This window comes from Mchenga conophoros, linkage group LG4, assembly GCF_057382185.1.
Source record: "Mchenga conophoros isolate Kocher_MC1m ecotype Shallow Benthic linkage group LG4, M_conophoros_male_GT1.1, whole genome shotgun sequence".
NCBI classification, from domain to species: Eukaryota; Metazoa; Chordata; class Actinopteri; order Cichliformes; family Cichlidae; genus Mchenga; species Mchenga conophoros.
In genome coordinates this window covers 36,989,069-37,007,246 of record NC_140529.1, presented here as the reverse complement: position 1 = coordinate 37,007,246, position 18,178 = coordinate 36,989,069, and the positions used below count along the sequence as shown (strand labels likewise).

General features: G+C 41.5%; 2 protein-coding genes across 6 annotated transcripts in view; one reads left to right on the top strand and one right to left on the bottom strand.

The window, feature by feature from the left end:
* LOC146576711 (uncharacterized) overlaps nucleotides 1–18,178 on the top strand; it is a 152,108-nt gene that overhangs the window by 76,252 nt on the left and 57,678 nt on the right. Inside the window, exon 4 of one of the 2 annotated variants that reach the window (XM_085272176.1) lies at nucleotides 9,797–9,900. The exons of the other annotated variant lie outside the window; for it this stretch is intronic. Coding sequence (XP_085128302.1) covers nucleotides 9,797–9,900 — 104 coding nt within the window. The remainder of the gene's footprint in view (nucleotides 1–9,796; nucleotides 9,901–18,178) is intronic. 2 annotated transcript variants of the gene reach the window in all.
* grin2ca (glutamate receptor, ionotropic, N-methyl D-aspartate 2Ca) overlaps nucleotides 1–18,178 on the bottom strand; it is a 78,206-nt gene that overhangs the window by 39,213 nt on the left and 20,815 nt on the right. For all 4 annotated transcript variants that reach the window (XM_085272159.1, XM_085272161.1, XM_085272163.1 and 1 more), the window contains one exon: nucleotides 14,894–15,335. In XM_085272159.1, coding sequence (XP_085128285.1) covers nucleotides 14,894–15,319 — 426 coding nt within the window. In that variant the 5' untranslated portion in view covers nucleotides 15,320–15,335. The remainder of the gene's footprint in view (nucleotides 1–14,893; nucleotides 15,336–18,178) is intronic.

Here is an 18,178-nt window from a genome sequence, read left to right as displayed (position 1 = left end):
TAGTGCAGCCAGAGTGAGCCTGGGGCGTTACCACAGGCTCAGCTGCAGTTTAAAGCCTGAAGTCACGACCGCCTTGTCAGTGTGCACAGCATGCAGAGTACTGTCCAGTGCATGTGGTATGGAAGGGAACCAGTCGTCACCAGTCATTTCCATATAATGTTAAATGAATTCTCCACCTTTTTAGGCATAAAATGCAGATTTAAATCTTGAAATGGGTCAAATTAAATTTGGCGTAAAGGCAGAAAGGTTTGCACGAGCCCAAAAGGACAGAAATATTGTGTCTGCTTTGTTTTGTTCTTTGAAATAGATCACAAGCAGTCTCTAAATTGCTTTTTCTGACTTGCAGTTGTCTCTAATGAGTAGCTTGAATACTATACATACAAACTGCTATCCGTGACTCTGTTTGCGCAGTAAGCTGTACTTCCACAGTGTCATAGTAATGGTCCACAGTCCCAAAGAAGATTACAGCCATTGAGTGAAAAGCTTAGCATCTGAAGGCTGAGATTACATTCAGAAGTTTAAAATATGCTAAACTGATATCTGTTTACAAACATAGTTTTAGAAATCGTGCATAAGTGCAGACAGACAAAAACCCTCTAAGAGTTTTCAGAACAAGTCCTGATGATGCTCTTAAATGTCCACGTGGAGACGTTCTTTGCAGCCTGACATTTTCTTTGTAAAGGTTTGAAAACCTTACAGAGTTTAGATGATCTATTGTGATTATCTCCAACACTAAAAGTTGTGCCTGTGTGTCTCCTTGATAATTTCAGTGCATCTTTGTGTATCGATGGATACACTGATGTTTTGTACACGCTTGTTTTTATTGACGATGTTGTTAATGTTGGGCGATAAACTGCAGTCTGTGGTGTGGTTTTCAGGTTGTGTTGCTTTGCAGTTCAGACCCACATCTTTGTGTATGATTTGTGTTAGTTAACTTTCCCCATATCAAGATTATCTCTAACAACGGACCAGACCGTTTAATTTTGTTGTAGATCTGTTGTCTCACAGTTTGTTCTTTCTTCATTCTGGAGACTTCAGGCTGTGCGGTGCAGGAACAGCTGTTATTGGCACACAGAGCCGTGTGGTCATTTAGCAAGCGTTTGATTGGGGTTTGCTTTGATTTCTATTTGGCAGAGCAGTTTTATTGTTGCTTAATTATATTTAGTTAACTGTGGGAAGCCAGAAATTTAAGATTGAGACTCAAATTTTATCAATTGTGCAGCCCTAGTTTCTATGTTTGGCGAAATGAGGCGCTCCTGTTGCAAATCAGGTCCAAAAATCTTGGTTATTTTAACTTTTTGCTTGTTGTTTGCACAGGTTTTGTTTTCAGGACAATTATGTTTCAACCTTTTCTCCACTTGAGAATTATTGAGATTGCAATGACGATGATTAATCAAAGTCCGGACACCATTGTGTTTTATGTGTTTCATGTTGCTACACAGCACAGAAAGGGCAAACTCAAATCCATCACAAGAGCAAAACCTCCGAGGATGATGGGTTGGATGACGTCCAACATTGTAACAGACCTTTAGCTGTCTTTTTAAATGGCTGTTTAATTTATTTTATTTATTAAAATATGTATTGAAGGATATATATTAAATTTAATAGTTAAAAATACACAATAACTGACCTTTACGGGCTCAGAAATATCCTAGCTCATAGCTGAAGGTTATTTGAATGACTCAGGTGGGTGATATCTATTGATAGGCTTGGACTGTATCCAACAATCTAAAGAAAATAAGATATTTGAGTCAGGGATCAAGGACACACTGACGGGTGATTTGTGATAGAAAGATAGCAGCAAGAGAATGTTTGCAAGATGATGGAGAGAGACGTGCTGTGATGGACGGTTCAGAGACGGTGGCGCTGAGAACAAGACAGGAGACCAGAAATGAGTCCATCAGAGGGACAGATGTGAGTCAGAGAGGCTGAGAGGGTTTGGACATGGAGCTGCCAGAGGAAGACCTCAAAGAAGATCCGTCGATGTAGTGAAGAAGGAGGTACAGAGGGTTGGTGTGACAGAGGAGCATGCTGGGATAGGACCACGATGAAAGGATGTACTGAGGTAAATGTGTTGTGGCAGTGAGTGAAATTTGGCACTAAAGATACGGAACACAAAGCGGTGTATGGCTCCCCTGATCACATGACTCAACTGCAGCCATCTCCCCTTCCTCTCCCTCTGTCCCTCTATGAAGAGTGACTTCTGGCCACGGCGCTTTGCTGCGACATATGTCTGCCTCCGCCACGCAGCAGGAAGCGCCCTGGCACCGTCTTCCTGTGCTGCTGACGTCACGTAGATCCTGCACGTTGACCAGGGACAGACACACGGCTCCCTGTGGCATTTATCACAAAACAGGACTGTATAGGTGGCGTGCAGCGACACTGAAATAACGCACATCCGAGCACAGAAGCTAATTCTGCACTAAGTCACCGAAACCATTAATTCTGTGTTACCAAGAATGAAGACGCCTCAAAGCCCGTCCTTTGTGAAACGTCCCACTACTTCCACGTTTCAGCACCAACACGGGTCTATAAATATCGACAGAGGCAGACTTACAGTTTACACGCTCAGTTCTCGTGGTGCACAGAGCTCGCTGTGAGCGGTTGTTAATGAGACTCATCGGTAAATGTTGCCTAATCTTGGTTTGACAAAATGTTAACCGGGGATGAAGTTGTTTGTTGCTTCGGTCTGTTTAACTTTTATTAAATCCCTCCATCAGTAAGCGAGTCAGTCGCATAAACAAACCAGACACAGGACTTCATTAAATATCAGTTATTCTTGACGTGGAGAGGATCGGTCGGTGCGAATGGTAAATGAGGGTTAGAGTTAGAGAGAAGTCGAGCTGTCACACAGTTTTACCGTTTCATGATTTAGTGATGCAGCATATAGGGCTGCTCGATTATGGCAAAAATGATAATCACGATTATTTTCACTGAAATTGAGATTTCCATTATTTGACGATATTTATTTAACAATAACAATGTGTTGAATAATGACTTTAAAGATTGTCAAAAAATAATATAAAATAGTGTGCAAATACTGATAACAGTGCAAATGTTTGCAGTATAAGAAATCAATGAAAAATGTAAACATCTATGTTTAGTGAACTTTGCAGTGTTGCTCTGTGGTGCAGCTACGACACTGTTGCAAAGTTTACACACTATGTCTACTTGATCCACGTCTGACTGAACCCATAATGTTTCCACACCACTGAAGTTTTTTTTACCTCTCTTTTCAACCAACAGCAGTCACTCTCCTCTCCAAATAACTTCTGCTCAGCTTTCCGAGCTTCCCTCGGGTCCTCTTAATCAGCGGTCCCCAACCCTCGGGCCTCGGACCGGTACCGGTCCGTGAGTTGTTTGGTACCGGGCCGCGAGAGTTGAGGCTCAGGGCCCTATTTCAGGAAGCCGGTTTAGAAAACTCAGAGTGAAAAACGATAGTCAGGGTTGAGTAACCCCGAACTGTCCAACTCGGAATATTCGGTTTCAGAAAGGCTGATAACAAGTAGTTCAATCAACGCGGAGTTGCTTTAACCCCAAGTTAAGCGCGCGCACGAGGATACATAAAGCCCTGATTAGTGGAGCACAGATTAAGCGAGTCACTATGGAGACGGAGGGAAAGAAGGCGCGGTCAATGTATTTTACAGCGCTTGAGGCCGAAATTCTGATGGCAGCATATGCCGATAACATGCAAATTCCACGGAAAAAAAGTAACACAGCCTCAGTTGCAAAAGAAAGAGAGCATGCATGGCAAAACATAGCCGACAGAGTCAATGCGTGAGTGTTAATTTAAACATTGATCGAGGGATTTCCACCCATTTAACACGTTATTTTATTATATTTTATTTTATTTTTTAATTTATACATTTTATTTTGTGATGTGATGTGAGCGCAGGTGCAACCCAACAGGCCCCAAACGTTCCTGGCAGCAAGTAAAAATGAAATATAAAAATATAGTCCAAACAGGTGAGGTGTAATTGTATTATGAGCCATAGTGCTTGGTCTGTTTGTCCGATGTAAATCAATTGCAGTTAGAGGCTACATTAATTTTCTTTCTGTAAGCACTTATTGAAATTATCTGAGCACATTACAAGTACATATTTGCTTACTCTGTATGCTCAAATGTGACCCGTTATAGCCAACAGAAAAAAAGCGGAGGCCCGAAAAACAGGTGGGGGTCCTCCACCACCACCACTCACAGAGGCTGAGCAGTTGGCTTCCACATTTGTGATAATGTTGGCAGCATCACATATGATCTTCACAGTGCAGAGAACACAAATTAGCATCCATTACTATAATGAAATAATTTGTTAGTTTGAAATGCTACAGGGAACTATGTACCTGCACATTAATGCTGTGGAAAGACTTCCTGTTCACATAGTCTCCTTCATTTACTGAAGGAGCAATGATTGGAATGTGAGTGCCATCTGTACAGCCAATCACGCCTGGGAACCGTGAAAATAAATGTAAAATTTAAGTAGTAGTCCAAGTATCACCACATCATGAATTAAGTTTTGTTCATCCTGATACCTGCAATTTTGTGGCATCCCTCTTTGATAAATCTTGTGGGTCTATGACCGGGGAACACCACAGACGAGTACAGGAGACGTTTCAGTGCAACTGTAACATTCCTGACTGCCCAACAGACGGTAGCCTTGGAAACGTGCTCAGCGTCACCAATATTATACAGAAAGCTCCCGTTTGCAAAAAACCAAAGTGCAATACAAATAATATGTACAGAACTGAGAGGATGTCCGCGATGTGTCACATGAGCAATATTAGGCCTGAGGATGTTATTCAAATCAATTATAGATTGTGCTGAAAAACGGTAACGTTCACACAGAAAATCATCAGGAAATGATAAAATGTCCGAACGCGCTCTGATCACTCTCTCCTGGCGGAGAGCTCTGCGGAGAATTTGGGCTTCAACATCTACTGGCTCTTCGAGGAAGGAGCACGCCATGTCTGACACTTCCTACAGTCAGGTTTCCGACAAAGAGGCGGAGACAGTCAGGGTTAGTTGAAGTAAACCTGCTAGGGGGCAGGTTAGCTTCACGGAGTGTGTCGTCATAGTAACTCACTCAGAATTAATCTAAACTCGCTTTGTGAAACCGAAAACCCAGAGTTTTCGTTAACTCAGGGTATACTTACTCAGAGTTTGCACTAAACCGGCTTCGTGAAATGTATGGTTTTCAGGGTTATTCTGTTATCGTTTTTATCGTTTAATCTGTTTTCCTGGGTCTTTTCACGTGTGTTATGAATAAATTTTCTTTTTTTCGGTACCGGTACTAGTTTTATTTTGTTGTATTTATCCGCGACACCTTAAAGGCCGGTCCGTGAAAATAATGTCGGGCATAAACCGGTCCGTGGCGCAAAAAAGGTTGGAGACCGCTGCTCTTAATTGTTGTGACACGTGTTCAAAATGCAGAGAGGTGCGCTCGATTTGCCACACGGAGTAGCGCGAGAGTAAAGCACGAGGGAGGGGCTAATAATCGGCTCAGTCATTTTTAATGATCGTCGAAAGCCCAGATCGTAATCGTAATTAAAATTCGATTAATTGAGCAGCCCTAGCAGCATACGTCCTCATGTTCACATGTTCAGAGCGTTTATATATTTTAGATAAAAAGACTTCCAAAGTGATTAATGTGACAGATTGATGTTATAAATTATAATTAGGTAGGTTTGCAGTGTCATCAATTTAATCTTAGTTGTCATGAGCTGGTTGAGATGAGCCATAGTTGCACGTGAACATAAAATTGGAAAATCATCAATAAACTAATAAATATCAGGGATTTGAGCTGATAAATACTTTTAAAAAAAATACACACGGGCCTCTCTGGACCCGACCTAATGAATCTCACTGGAGCCGATAGCTGAACGTGACGCTGCATATACACATGTACTGACTCTGCTAACACTTGTCCTTTTTACCGCTGGCTGCTTTCTGTGACCGTTCAGGAGTCTGTCTGCTTCAGTCTAGACAGGTTATCCTCTTATTTCTGTGAGTTTTGACATGCAGGACTTGAGAAGTGGGCACAAGTGAGTTCCAAAAGTAGACACGGCAGAGTCTGAAAAAAAAGAAGTGCTCTAGTTTTGAGAAAAGCCTCAGGCTCTTGTTCTTGCAAAGACAATCAGGGTTTTTTGGTCCTTTCTGTCATACATTTTGTACACTTTGTGCAGACGGTCTTGCTCGGAGGATGTGATCTGTCACACTACAGAATGGATGCTTCAAAGAGTACTTTGGATTTTAGGTCAGGATATTGAACTAAATGGATAATGAGAGAAAAGTTGAATTTATGCTCCCCTGTTCAGCGAAATCACATCAGACACGTTGAGAATGTGTAGCCACACTGTTGCCAAGTGCTTGTTCAAAGGGGGACGTTTGAATGTTTGGGTTTTCTCTCTATTATTATTAAAAATAAAACTGAATTAAATCCATCCATACATCCATCATCTGTTCATCCATCAAAAACATCAAGTCTCCTCACATAGGAGGTGTCCGGGGGGCATCTTGGTCAGATGCCCGAATGCTTTCAGATGCTCTTTTGATGGTGATGTAGTGGCTCCACCCTCAGCCTCTCTCAAATTACCCAGCTCCTCAGCCTCTCTCTTCGAGTAGATGACGAAATTAAGAACCTGACTTCTAACACTTGTATCTGCCATCTTGTTTTTTAGTCACTATTAGGGATGGGTACCGGTATCCAGTGCCATGATGGCACCAGTTCTGACATAAACGGTAGTAACCAGACCGAAAAGCAGCGCACATTTCGGTGCTTTATTTCGGTGCTTTTTTTTCCTGAGCTGTGATACACTTTAGATTCTAGCCAATCATTTTACGTTTCCGAGGATAGTAGGCGGGTCCAGGTACGTACGTTCTTTTAGAGCAGAGCTACAGATTAAAAATGTCCAAGGCGAAGCGGTCAAAGTCTGGCTGTACTTCACAGCAAAAGATGCAAACTCAGCAGCAACAAGTGCTTTAAGCTGATACTGTGATACTGTCAAAGGAGGTAACACCAAGAATCCGATGAAACACCTGGCGACGCATAGCGTTTTTTTTAAAAGCCCAGAAATGCGCCGTATTTGATAGCTTGCTGCGAGACCTCACACCGAGCACATCTACTGCGGGTGTGGTGCCTGTTATCGGACCCGGAGTTAGCAACATCCCCCAAAAACCCGTAGAGGAGAGTCCTGGCCCCTAGCCCTGCCAGTGTAGCAGAAATGATGAGGATGATGATGCAGCAGAAGCCGTTCTTCTCTGCGTGAGTAGCTTAATGTTGTTCGTGTGTAATTTACGTTGAGTAGGCTAACCACGTTATTACATTAATGCATGTAAGGTGAACTAGCAAACACCATCATAGCTACATGCTGCTGTCTTCTTGTTTGATGGCAGATACTCCCTTCACCCTGGCCAAAAAGGCTAAAATGACCAAAGAAAAAGAGGGAAACAGCTGAACATGAGAGGTTTTTGGACAAAGTTTGTGTTTTTTCCATTGTTTAAGCACTGCTTCCAGCCAAGAGTGATACCATATATGCCCCATAGCTGCAGAAAAGGCTAACATTGTTATCTTTTTACAAAAAACAGCTGAACATGAGAGGTTTTTGGACCGATTTTGTGTTCTCCATTCTTTAAGCACCGGTTTGAGCACCGTTTAAGCACCGGCACCGTTTCAAAAGTACCGGTTTGGCACCGGTCTCGGATAAAACCTAAACGATACCCATCCCTAGTCATCCCTAGTCACTATCCACAAATGTAGAACGACCAGCTTCACATTCAGCTTCACGTTCAGCTTTACGTTCAGCTCTCTTCATCACAGCAGACTATACAGAATCCACGTTACTGAAGATGGTGGATCAATCCTTCCTGCCCTCACTTACAGATTAAACCCCCCAAAATACTTCTCTTACCGTTTTATGACAACGTCACTAAAATAAAAACTGCACCAAGAACTATTATTCATTTCCAACTAGAGTCATTTGTTGTTTTTCTGGATATGATGACTCTGTGTCTGTGGCAGTTTAAGGATCTTTTCTAACAATGATAAGCGACTTTTGTTGTCACTGGTTGAACGAATAAAAGGTTGTGATCCACATTCAGCGTTGTAGCTGCAGCAGACGGCAGCAGGCATGAAGCATGCAGCTCAACCAGCACAGAGAGTAACGCCACAAACACAGAAAGAATCCGTATCAGTTCAAGTCTACCCCTCGAGTTTGGAAACTCCGCCGCCTCCACCGCCAAACACAGTAACTCTTCCGAAACACAACAGGTGTTTGTCTACAGCTGACTCGAGCAGTTGTGAGTTTGTGTAATTGTGGCACTTTGATGTTGGAATAGTTTATTTCAAGTCTCTAGTGTATCAAATTAAATAAAAGCAAGTAGACCTGCTAATCTTGTCCTCTGTTTTCTTTCTTTGGAGTCTAATGGTTCTTGTACCTCTTGAAAGTTGATGCATTTGTTCCTTGTTTGACCAGCTTTACCAGGTGCGCGTTCTTCGGGCTTCCCAAACCTGTCGGTGATTTGTGTCAGCCGTGATTATTGATATTGATTTTATCCAGTGTTTAGACACTGAGGAGGCTCCTGGGAACTGATTGATCTAAAGCTTCCCTTTGTCATCTGATCCTGACGTGACTGCTAGCTGAATGAGTTCCAATACTATAATTACACGAAAAAGCAATATTCTTAATTGAGTCTTCGGCCCAGCATTAGTTTTTTAATGGCTGTTTGTGATAGGAATAGAAAATGAGGCGTATAATGGCACGTCAGCTCTGATGTTGCCAATCGACAAACAGAAATGTCCTGAGGATAGCAATCGGTTTATCACCTAATTTCATGCTGTCGCTTTCATAGGGCTCAAACTCTGTGCTTTCAGTGATATGTATGAAAAATGAATGAGCTCCATTGCCTTGTTGACTACCCTTGACAGCACCCCATAAATCAATTGGTGAATGGCATTCCTGATTAAGGGGAAACTCAAAGAAGGTTAGACCAAAATCATCTCTGTGCAGCTCGTTCATTACTGTTTGCACATTTTTACCTTTTCAGCGATCAAATATTAAAATGCTACTGAATAAAGCATAAATTATGGCACTTTTGCTGTCTAAAAACAGTGCTTTTTGGTGTTTTATTTGGTCTATAACAGTCTGACAGACAATTACAGATCATCTTCTTCTTCCTTCAGGTAATTTATAATCTTTATGACATATTTTATATCAGTCGCTCTAAAAGTTTTTGTTGTTTTTTTGAACTTCCAGCTTTGCTTTTATCTGTAAAACCTTTATTTATAATGTTGTCTGACTCTTTTCCCCTAGATTATAAAGTTCTCCACATTTTTGCATGTTATTATTTTATTAATCATTTACTTCGACTTCTTTTGGAGGATTTTAATGTTCAGAGCCGTTAACTTTTATCCCTTGAGAATATTTAGACGATTTAGGGTGCACTGCCTTGCCTGAGGATATTTTGAGAAATGGTCAGCAGGGACAGATTTAATGTTTCCTATCAACTGAGCTACAGCTACCCCACATCTCTAACCTCTGAGGCATGCATTAGTTTTAATTTAAAGAGACGTGGCAGTGCGGACTGAGAGGTTCACTTTAGAGCGGGATAAAATGCCACATTCACATGACTACATTTATCTGTTGTCTGTTACGTTTTCCTTGTCCTTGCCACCAGAGAGATTATCAACACATGAGCCAGTCATTTATAAATTGATGCACAATTGAGTATCAATCTGTTTGCCACTTATCACAGCCCAGGTCACAGGTTCAGGCTGAAAAACCCAGACCTCCCTCTCCCCAGGCACCACCTCCAGCTCATCTGTGGGAACACCGAGGCATTCCCAGCCCAGCTGAGAGATATAACCTCTCCAGCGTGTTGTGGGTCTTCCCTGGAACCTCTACCCAGTAGGTCCAGTCCCCCCTTTTCACCTGTTTGCTTTATGGGCGTATCTATTCATTATTCTGTCATTATATGGTTATAAAGATTCTTCTTTGGTGAATCTATAACGTGAACTTGCTCAGTTCTCTGCTGGGATGAGCTGAGATAGCGGTCAGCTGTAATGTGTGTATGCAGAGTAGAATTACAACTTTTGACTGAAATTAATTTTAACCTTATTTTGGGAAAAAATGTATCAATTTTATAAAATCAAATTAACTGATTACATGGATGTAGTTTTTCTTTTGTCTCAGTGACGACTGCAAAAGTTACGGATTTTATTTGATAGAGATTCAACACGCTGCCCAGATATCTGCCTGGAAGCAGTGCAAAGATGGATACGAGTGGACAGACGTGTATATAGAGTAAAGAAGGATTTTGTGATTACTCGTTTCTACAATAAGCACATTTTTCATTTGTGGGTTTGGTTTAATTTTCTACAAGTTATTAGCTTCTTAAAATGTTCACACAAACAAACTGGCCGACCTGAAATTTGAATGCGTTGAAGCAGCAACATTTTTTGCTTCATAACCGTTATTGGGGTCAGTTTGAAGGTCGCGTGTTCTTCTACTTGGAAGCAGGTGAAGTTTGAGAAGGTCTAAGCATGCTCCATGTTTTTTATGCTTTTGAAATGTTTAGTAATAACCAAAATCTTTGGTATTTGTGGTATGGATTAAGTACAAGTGGACCCAAGGCTGCGGGAAACTATTTGCATGCAAATAGCAAATCATGCAGGGCAGGCATGTGTGCATGTCACTCAGAGACCCGGTGCCTCAGTGGGTAGATTACGGTTGGTTTCCAGCTGGGACCATCCATATTAATAATGCATGCACTCACTGCTCTGAAAGGCAAGTATAATGGCTTCACTAAATGTCATAAATTAATGGTCCCAACTAATTGCTGATGAAAAGCAATCATTCATTTTCACACTAGCCTTTGTCAAAGAGCTTATTTCTTATTACATGTGTTTATTCTGTAATTTACTGTGATTGATTCGCTGTTTCTGTCCTCAGGTTTGAATGGTTAAAGTGTAAATGAGCAGCAGGAGGCATTAACTGCTGCATGACATCTCTTTTATTACCCTCGACGCCATGCGGAGGGCAAGATCACGCCGCATGTTTTCTGAAATGGATGTTGTTGACAGGGGAGCTGTCTACAGGCCCGTGTGAATGATGCAAATTACTGGAGTCTTGTTAGTGTCTCCTTGCTTATGGAAAGCCTCAAGAGTCAAATGGAAAAGGCCAATCTGGGGCTTTGAATGAAGAACCATATTCTTATCCAAAGCACTGAAAGAGTTCACTGATGCTGTAGGTGAAAAGATGGTATTTGTGCTTGTTTAGATCGATCGTTGCAGCTAAACCAGCTTCAACTCAGATGTGGTTTAAATGCTCGTTTGAGCCACAAACTTGTCTCCTGTACTTGACCTCACCTCAGTGTAGCAGCATGTGGCACTAACATCATGTAACACAACCTCGACATACAACATCTGCACAAAAATGTTCAAAAGAGTTGGAACTCTAGTTTTTCTTATTAATAAAATTAGAAGTTGCACTAAATGTTGACTAGGGCTGCCACGATTAGTCGACTAATCACGATTATGTCGACTATTAAAATCGTCGACGACTAATTTAATAGTCGACGCCTCGTTTGAAGCTTTGTAAGATCACAAAGGACGCAGGAATAAGTAGTAGGATTTAAGAGTGTAATAACGGACTGAAACAGAAGATGGCAGCACTGCATGTACAAGGATGCCAGCTGCCGTTAAACCCCGAAGAAGAAGAAGCTGTGTCCCAGAATTCATAGCGCAGCCCAGCGCAGTTGTCGACAATGGCGGCAGCTAGTAAGTTTTAATATTACTCTTATTATTCTTTCTGGGTCACAAAATAAACCTTTAACATATTTTCAGGGAGAATGTAGCTGTGTAAACCTCAAATATCTGCTCAGTTTATCAAGACACCGCATATTTTCAAAAGCGCTCCGACGTTTTCGGAGACGTCTGTTACCCACTAGCTCGATAGCTAGGCGGGGGCAAGGCTAACTAGAGCCGTGAGAACACCGGACTCCCGGCAAATCGTTTTCAAACCCACCGCCGTCTTTCGCTACTCAGGTTAAACATGATATATGAGTCACTTAGATAACTTAAAAATGTTAGTTTGACTTTCTTTAGTATTTTATTTGTTCCTGAGTAAATCGGTTTGGCTGAGATTAAAGTTATAGTTTTTGCACAGCTAAAACTGTCAAGCAGACAGCTGATTATCAGAAGTGTGAGACGCTGGAGAATATACTCCGGTGTCCTGTTATATTTTAGAAAGCAAGGAGTTTATTAAACTTCACCGAAACAATCTGCAAATTTCATTAAAAATTAATAAACTGCCATCTTGTCTTTATTTTTAGTTAGCACAAACACTTCAAGCTGTAAGCTAATGATAGTTATATAAGACCAGATGCTGCTGGTGCAATAAGCTGTACGCTGTACGTCCAATGGATGATGATCTGATTAGTCGACTAATCGCAAAAATAATCGGTGACTAGTCGACTATCAAAATAATCGTTTGTGGCAGCCCTAATGTTGACATAACAATAAATCATATCACTTCCTCTTGCAATAGATTATCAGCATGCTGGTGCCAGATGTTGTTAGTCTTATATAAACTGTTTCCTTCACCCATTTGACTTGGAGCCAGTACCTCATGATACACTTGGGTACCAAAATTCAGCGTCTTGCATTGAGGAAGGATGGCTCACATCTGGAAAGTTAATCAGGGAGCTAATATTAACTACAAGATAAAAACACACTGACACCACAGTACAGTGAAGAAATGCACCAACCCTTTTCTCCTTCACTTGCACAGATTCGTGCAATGTAATGAGCATCTGAGACGGCGTGGTGGTGATACCAGCGTTATCATGGGCATCTTACTGGGAAATGGGCAGATGTATTGCATTGTTTTGCCAGTCAGAGCAGATGTCAATCGTTTGTACTGATTATTTATGCAGCATGAGTGCTCCAACAATAAATCAGCTGGCAAATCTGTGGGGCAAATGAAAGTCTGGATATTTTTGGTGTTGTTATTCACTCGTTTTCAAATAGCACAACTTCATCATTTGACATGATGGGTTTTGTTATGCAAAAATTATGTGTGAAGCATATCCGTTAGACTGTGGCTCAGATAGTGGAGTGGAATTATGATACATGGTTGATGCTTTGAAACTTGAACAAGACACTGAACCCAAAGTTGCTTCCAGCTGGAGCAACAGTAGAATGCTTTGAAGGCCGTAGATCAGGCAGTAAAGGTCCTATATGTGTATTAAAAACTGAGGATTTGAATAAAAGGTATATTCTTTGTATCTGACTTTGAAATAGTAACATTTTCTTCTCATGAATTGTGTGAAACAATAATGCAAATGTGCAATTTGGTCATTACTAATATCCATCGATTTTCTTTTTCTCTTCTTCTTTTTTGCTCGCTTTAAAGTGACGTATTATACGTCCTTCAGTGTTCATTAAGCTGATGTAATTAGCACTCGGATTCCTGTTTTTTTCCTAATGGCTTCTTTGTCATTATTTAACTGCTCTCAAGAAAATGAATCAGCACCTTAAGCAGAATTGTGATTGAAATGATTTCTCTTTTTGCTACGAGGACTATAATTACCACGAGTCACGCTGCAGACTCATGTGATTAAGTAAATGTCTAAATACTGAATGAAGCTGTTATCTAACTTCAATAAGAGTAAGGAGTTCTTAATACCTGACAGACCAAAAGGAAAAACAGAAACTTTGTCCAGGAATGAGATTGACCCCAACAATTGATTTCATAGAGCACCTATCTCCTTTGTTTAATGAAATATTATTATAGTTGGTACCAGAGATGGTGTAATCTGATTACTTTTTTCAAGTAACGAGTAAAGAAAGGATTACTGTTGCAAAAATGGTAATTAGATTACCTTTACTTTCCCGTAGGAACGCTGCGTTACTGCGTTACTAAAACCGTGAATTTTTGCGAGAATGTCTCACGACAGTGACGGAAGCGAGTGCGAGGTTCGTGGCAACAGCTGTGTGCAGATCAACAATGGATCATATATCGAGTGCAGAGAGAGTATGAGCGTGCAGCGTTTAAAGCGTGGAAGTACTGACCTTACTTTGAGTTTGATTCCATAAAAAGTGACAAAAACATTAGTGTCCGCTGTGCGTGGGAAGAAAACTTCTTTTTACAGTGAAAAAACCCCTAAACTTCCAACAAGCACCGAGTAGCTACGACGTAATGGGAAACTCACAGAGAAACTCGCGGATTCTTCCACTGACCGCTGCGACTCACCTGCACCGCTGTAAACCTCCGCCTACCCCACTCCTGCTTTACAGGTGAAAATAGAGCAACAGGGCCGCTGAGTCTTTGCCTTTATTTATTTTCTGCTGTGTTTTACTTGCATCTATTTGAAAGACTGAGTGTAAACACACAAAAAATTATTTTATGTGCTGGAATGTGCAGAAAATAGGTTTAAATGTTAAACTAATTTCTTCCAGTCAGAGAATGTTGCATATAATTTAATTTTTGCTTGATGCATAAAGTTAAAAGATTAAAACTAATAAAACAAGTTTTTAAAAAAAAGAGACTTTTCCATTTGATTACATTTTGTATGATGGATTATGTAGAAAAAGTAGAATTGGGCTGAAAGATCTATCGCTTTATCACCTCTTCAGGTTGTAAATCGTGTTTTTAAAAAGTAACTAAGTAATTATTTACTTTTGAAAATAAGTAATCAGTAAAGTAACGGGATTACTTTTTTGGGGAAGTAATCAGTAATTAGTTACTGATTACTTTTTTCAAGTAACTTGACCAACACTGGTTGGTACTGTGGTGTTGGTGTATTCTGGATAAAAAGAAAAACTGAAAGATCAGCGGCGGTGGAATAAAAACAAAGGCTTTTGTGCGTGTGAGGTGTAGTAATTGATGACGAGCTGACCTTGTGTGGCAGGACGACAGCAGAGCCTCCACTGATGCCCACGATTGGCACGGCCGTCTGAGTGGAAATGAAGTCCAAGATCTGCGCCACGGCCTCTGAGCCCACGTTGTCCTCGAACACCACGCCATGGACACGGTTGGTTGAGAGAGTGTCGCAGATGCGGGTTAGCAGCGCCCGAGGGTTAGTGTTGTTGACCAGTACAGTGATAGGGTTCACCTCCAAGGGAAGATCCATGAAGTTTTCCCGACTCAAACGCCCCTTGATCTCCGTCTGGTAGGCCGTGCCGCTGAACACCACCGCCACATTCACAGAGGGCGTGGGGATCCCGAACGGCCGGCCGGAACAGCCAGGGATGGCGCAGAATAGCAGCAGCAGCAGCGGCGGCCACCACGGGGAGTCGCTCCAGCAGCCTAGACGAACGCCCATCTCAGTCACCTACTGCCTGGTGGGGGGGATAGAAGAGATCGACATGTTAGACAGGAAGATCTTTTTGTGTTTGTTTTTACGTTTTGATAAATATAAATGACCTTCTGGCTTCATCTCGGCTCAGCGTGCCGGCCCGGTCGCTGTAATCAGACGTGTAAGAGCCCATTAACGGAGCCCAGAGCAGTATTTTTAGTGTTTGTCAGCGTGCAGCACGAGGCTGTGGCCAGGCTGTTGCGTCTTAGGATGGCAGCTGCCACCCTGCTGCTGTTGGATTCTGCGGTACAACCCAGCAGATGGTGTCCAGCGTTTAATGCAACAAATGGAGAACAAGAGGATTTATAATTTTTCTCTCGTGACATTACTTTTGATGCTATTACTTAATTTCTTTTTTAGCAGCCCAAGGCATTCAGGCTTAATCTGCTGCAGATCTGCATGCATAGTTTTGACGATCATGTGGCATCCACAGTGTCAGAATAATGTTCATTAGCATACGTTTCAACATATCAAAAGGAAAAAAACTTTATTCACAAATGCCTTTAATCCTCTGGTGATAAAATCCTTGCTCCTTGTGCAACACTGCCTCTCTAATGGACTGCAATGCAAGCACTAACTCTCAGCCGTACTATCTTAATTACTTCCAATTGTTGTGCTTTCTGCCCTCTGGAAGGTAATGCAGGAGAAATGCCATAGTTGGGACTCTGCGATGTCAAACCCTGTAATGTTAGTTTAACATTCACATTGTAAGCAGACAGCGGTTTGTATTGAGCTGTCAGACAGAGTTAGGCTCGTTGTCAAATCTTTCACAGCAGTGTTTGTGGCCCTCGGGGAGTGCTGCACACTGGGCCCCTGTCACAGAGATCTGATCCACCATGTGATGGAATCCCAGTGGGGTGAATATATTGTAATCCCTTGGTAATCCCAACCAGGCGTCATGGCTTATCAAGCGATTTGGCTAGTGCACGGAGCACGGTGCAGCTCTGTGCTGCGTTTTTCTCTCCGTTCTACATCCTGTGTCAGACCGAGCTGTGAGCTCCTCTGGAAAACACTGCAGAACAAGCATGCAGTGCATGACGGCCGGGCCGGTTCATCTCTAGAATACTTATGAAGGAATTGGGTTTTTTTGTCATGTTGCATGCACAGACTCCGAGAAAACACATCACGCATGCATGCATGGGAAGCTGTTCGTGACGTGTCCTGCATGTGCAACTCGACTCTACATCCTGTTCAGTGACATCAGCCGTGTTTCAGCTGACAGCAGTAGAGACGTTTAGGCTTAATGTCGTAAGATTAACATTCATGGAAGAAATACGTGAAGACCTCCTGTATATTTAATGAAACCGTAAAACAGCTGAGGCGCATGAATGAAGGCTGAACGCTCAGGTGGTAAAAATGTCATTAAAGCAAAAATGGAGTCATCAGTAACTTTGTGACATGATTTTAATATATTTATTTATATTTTATATTGTATAACCACCACCGCAACAGCTATGGTTCAATTAATTAAGACAAAGCAACGCTTTTTTGAATCGGTGATAAGGCAGGGAAACTTCTGGCCTATCAAGCCCGTGCCGAAGCAACCTCCAAACGAATTCCAAAGGTCAAGTCTGCCGCTGGTGACATAATATCGGACCCAGAGGGAATTGATGAAGTATTTGTTCGTTTCTATTCCAATCTGTACACGTCAAGCTCTCCACCTCTATCAGAAGAAACTCTCCAAAATATACATTTTCCAAGAATAGATCTGACGAAGGGGTTAGGGGGACCGATTACTAGGGCTGCTCGATTATGGCAAAAATGATAATCACGATTATTTTCACTGAAATTGAGATCACGATTATTTGACGATATTTATTTAACCCTTTAAGACCTACCATAGAACCAAGTCCACCAGAGCTTATATTATTTTTTTTACATGCTGTAGTGCCATTTGTAGGAGCATTTCAAGTTGCTATACATCAATACAACTGTTATAGCCCATATTTTAATAATATGTATGCATTAAGTCCATAGTAATTACATAAATTGCAAAAAAGTGCAATAAACTACAAAAAAAATTGAAAATCGCTTTTGTTTTGTTTACATATATTTCTACTTAGAGAAATTTAAGAGGCTTATCCCTCAAAACTTTAAATACAATAAAGTTGCAAAAAATAGTTTCCCACCACAGGAAATTTATTTTGAGTGTCTTCATAGTTTTATTTTGGAGATACAGCAATTTTTATATACTGCAGGAAAAACAAAAAACAATCCTATGATGCAAATTTGCAAAGAAAACAGCATGTGCATCATTTCACTGTGGGAAGTGTTACGAACAGCTGATAGGAACGGCAAAGCGTGTTTCTGGAATATTATGTTTTTGTTCCTGCGAGCGCTTTTTATGCAATTTTTGCAAAGCTATATGTGGAACGAAACCGTGACCGAGGACAAGCTGATGGCATCAGATGTAAGTACAACTCCTCCGGTTTCATATGCAAAACAAATTATTGCGCTAGCTTACACGGTTCAGGTTCTACAGGGATTTAAAAATAGTTACGCAAAACGGAGCGTGCTGCTCTGACCGGCTTTAAAGGGTTAACAATGACTTTAAAAAAAAATATAAAATAGTGTGCAACACCACTGAAGTTTTTTTTTTAAACTCTCTTTTCAACCAACGGCAGTCACTCTCCAAATAACTTCTGCTTAGCTTTCCGAGCTTCCCTCGGGTCATCTTAATCAGCGGTCTCCAACCTTTTTTGCGCCACGGACCGGTTTATGCCCGACAATATTTTCACGGACCGGCCTTTAAGGTGTCGCGGATAAATGAGGGAGGGGCTAATAATCGGCTCAGTCATTTTTAATGATCGTTGAAAGCCCAGATCG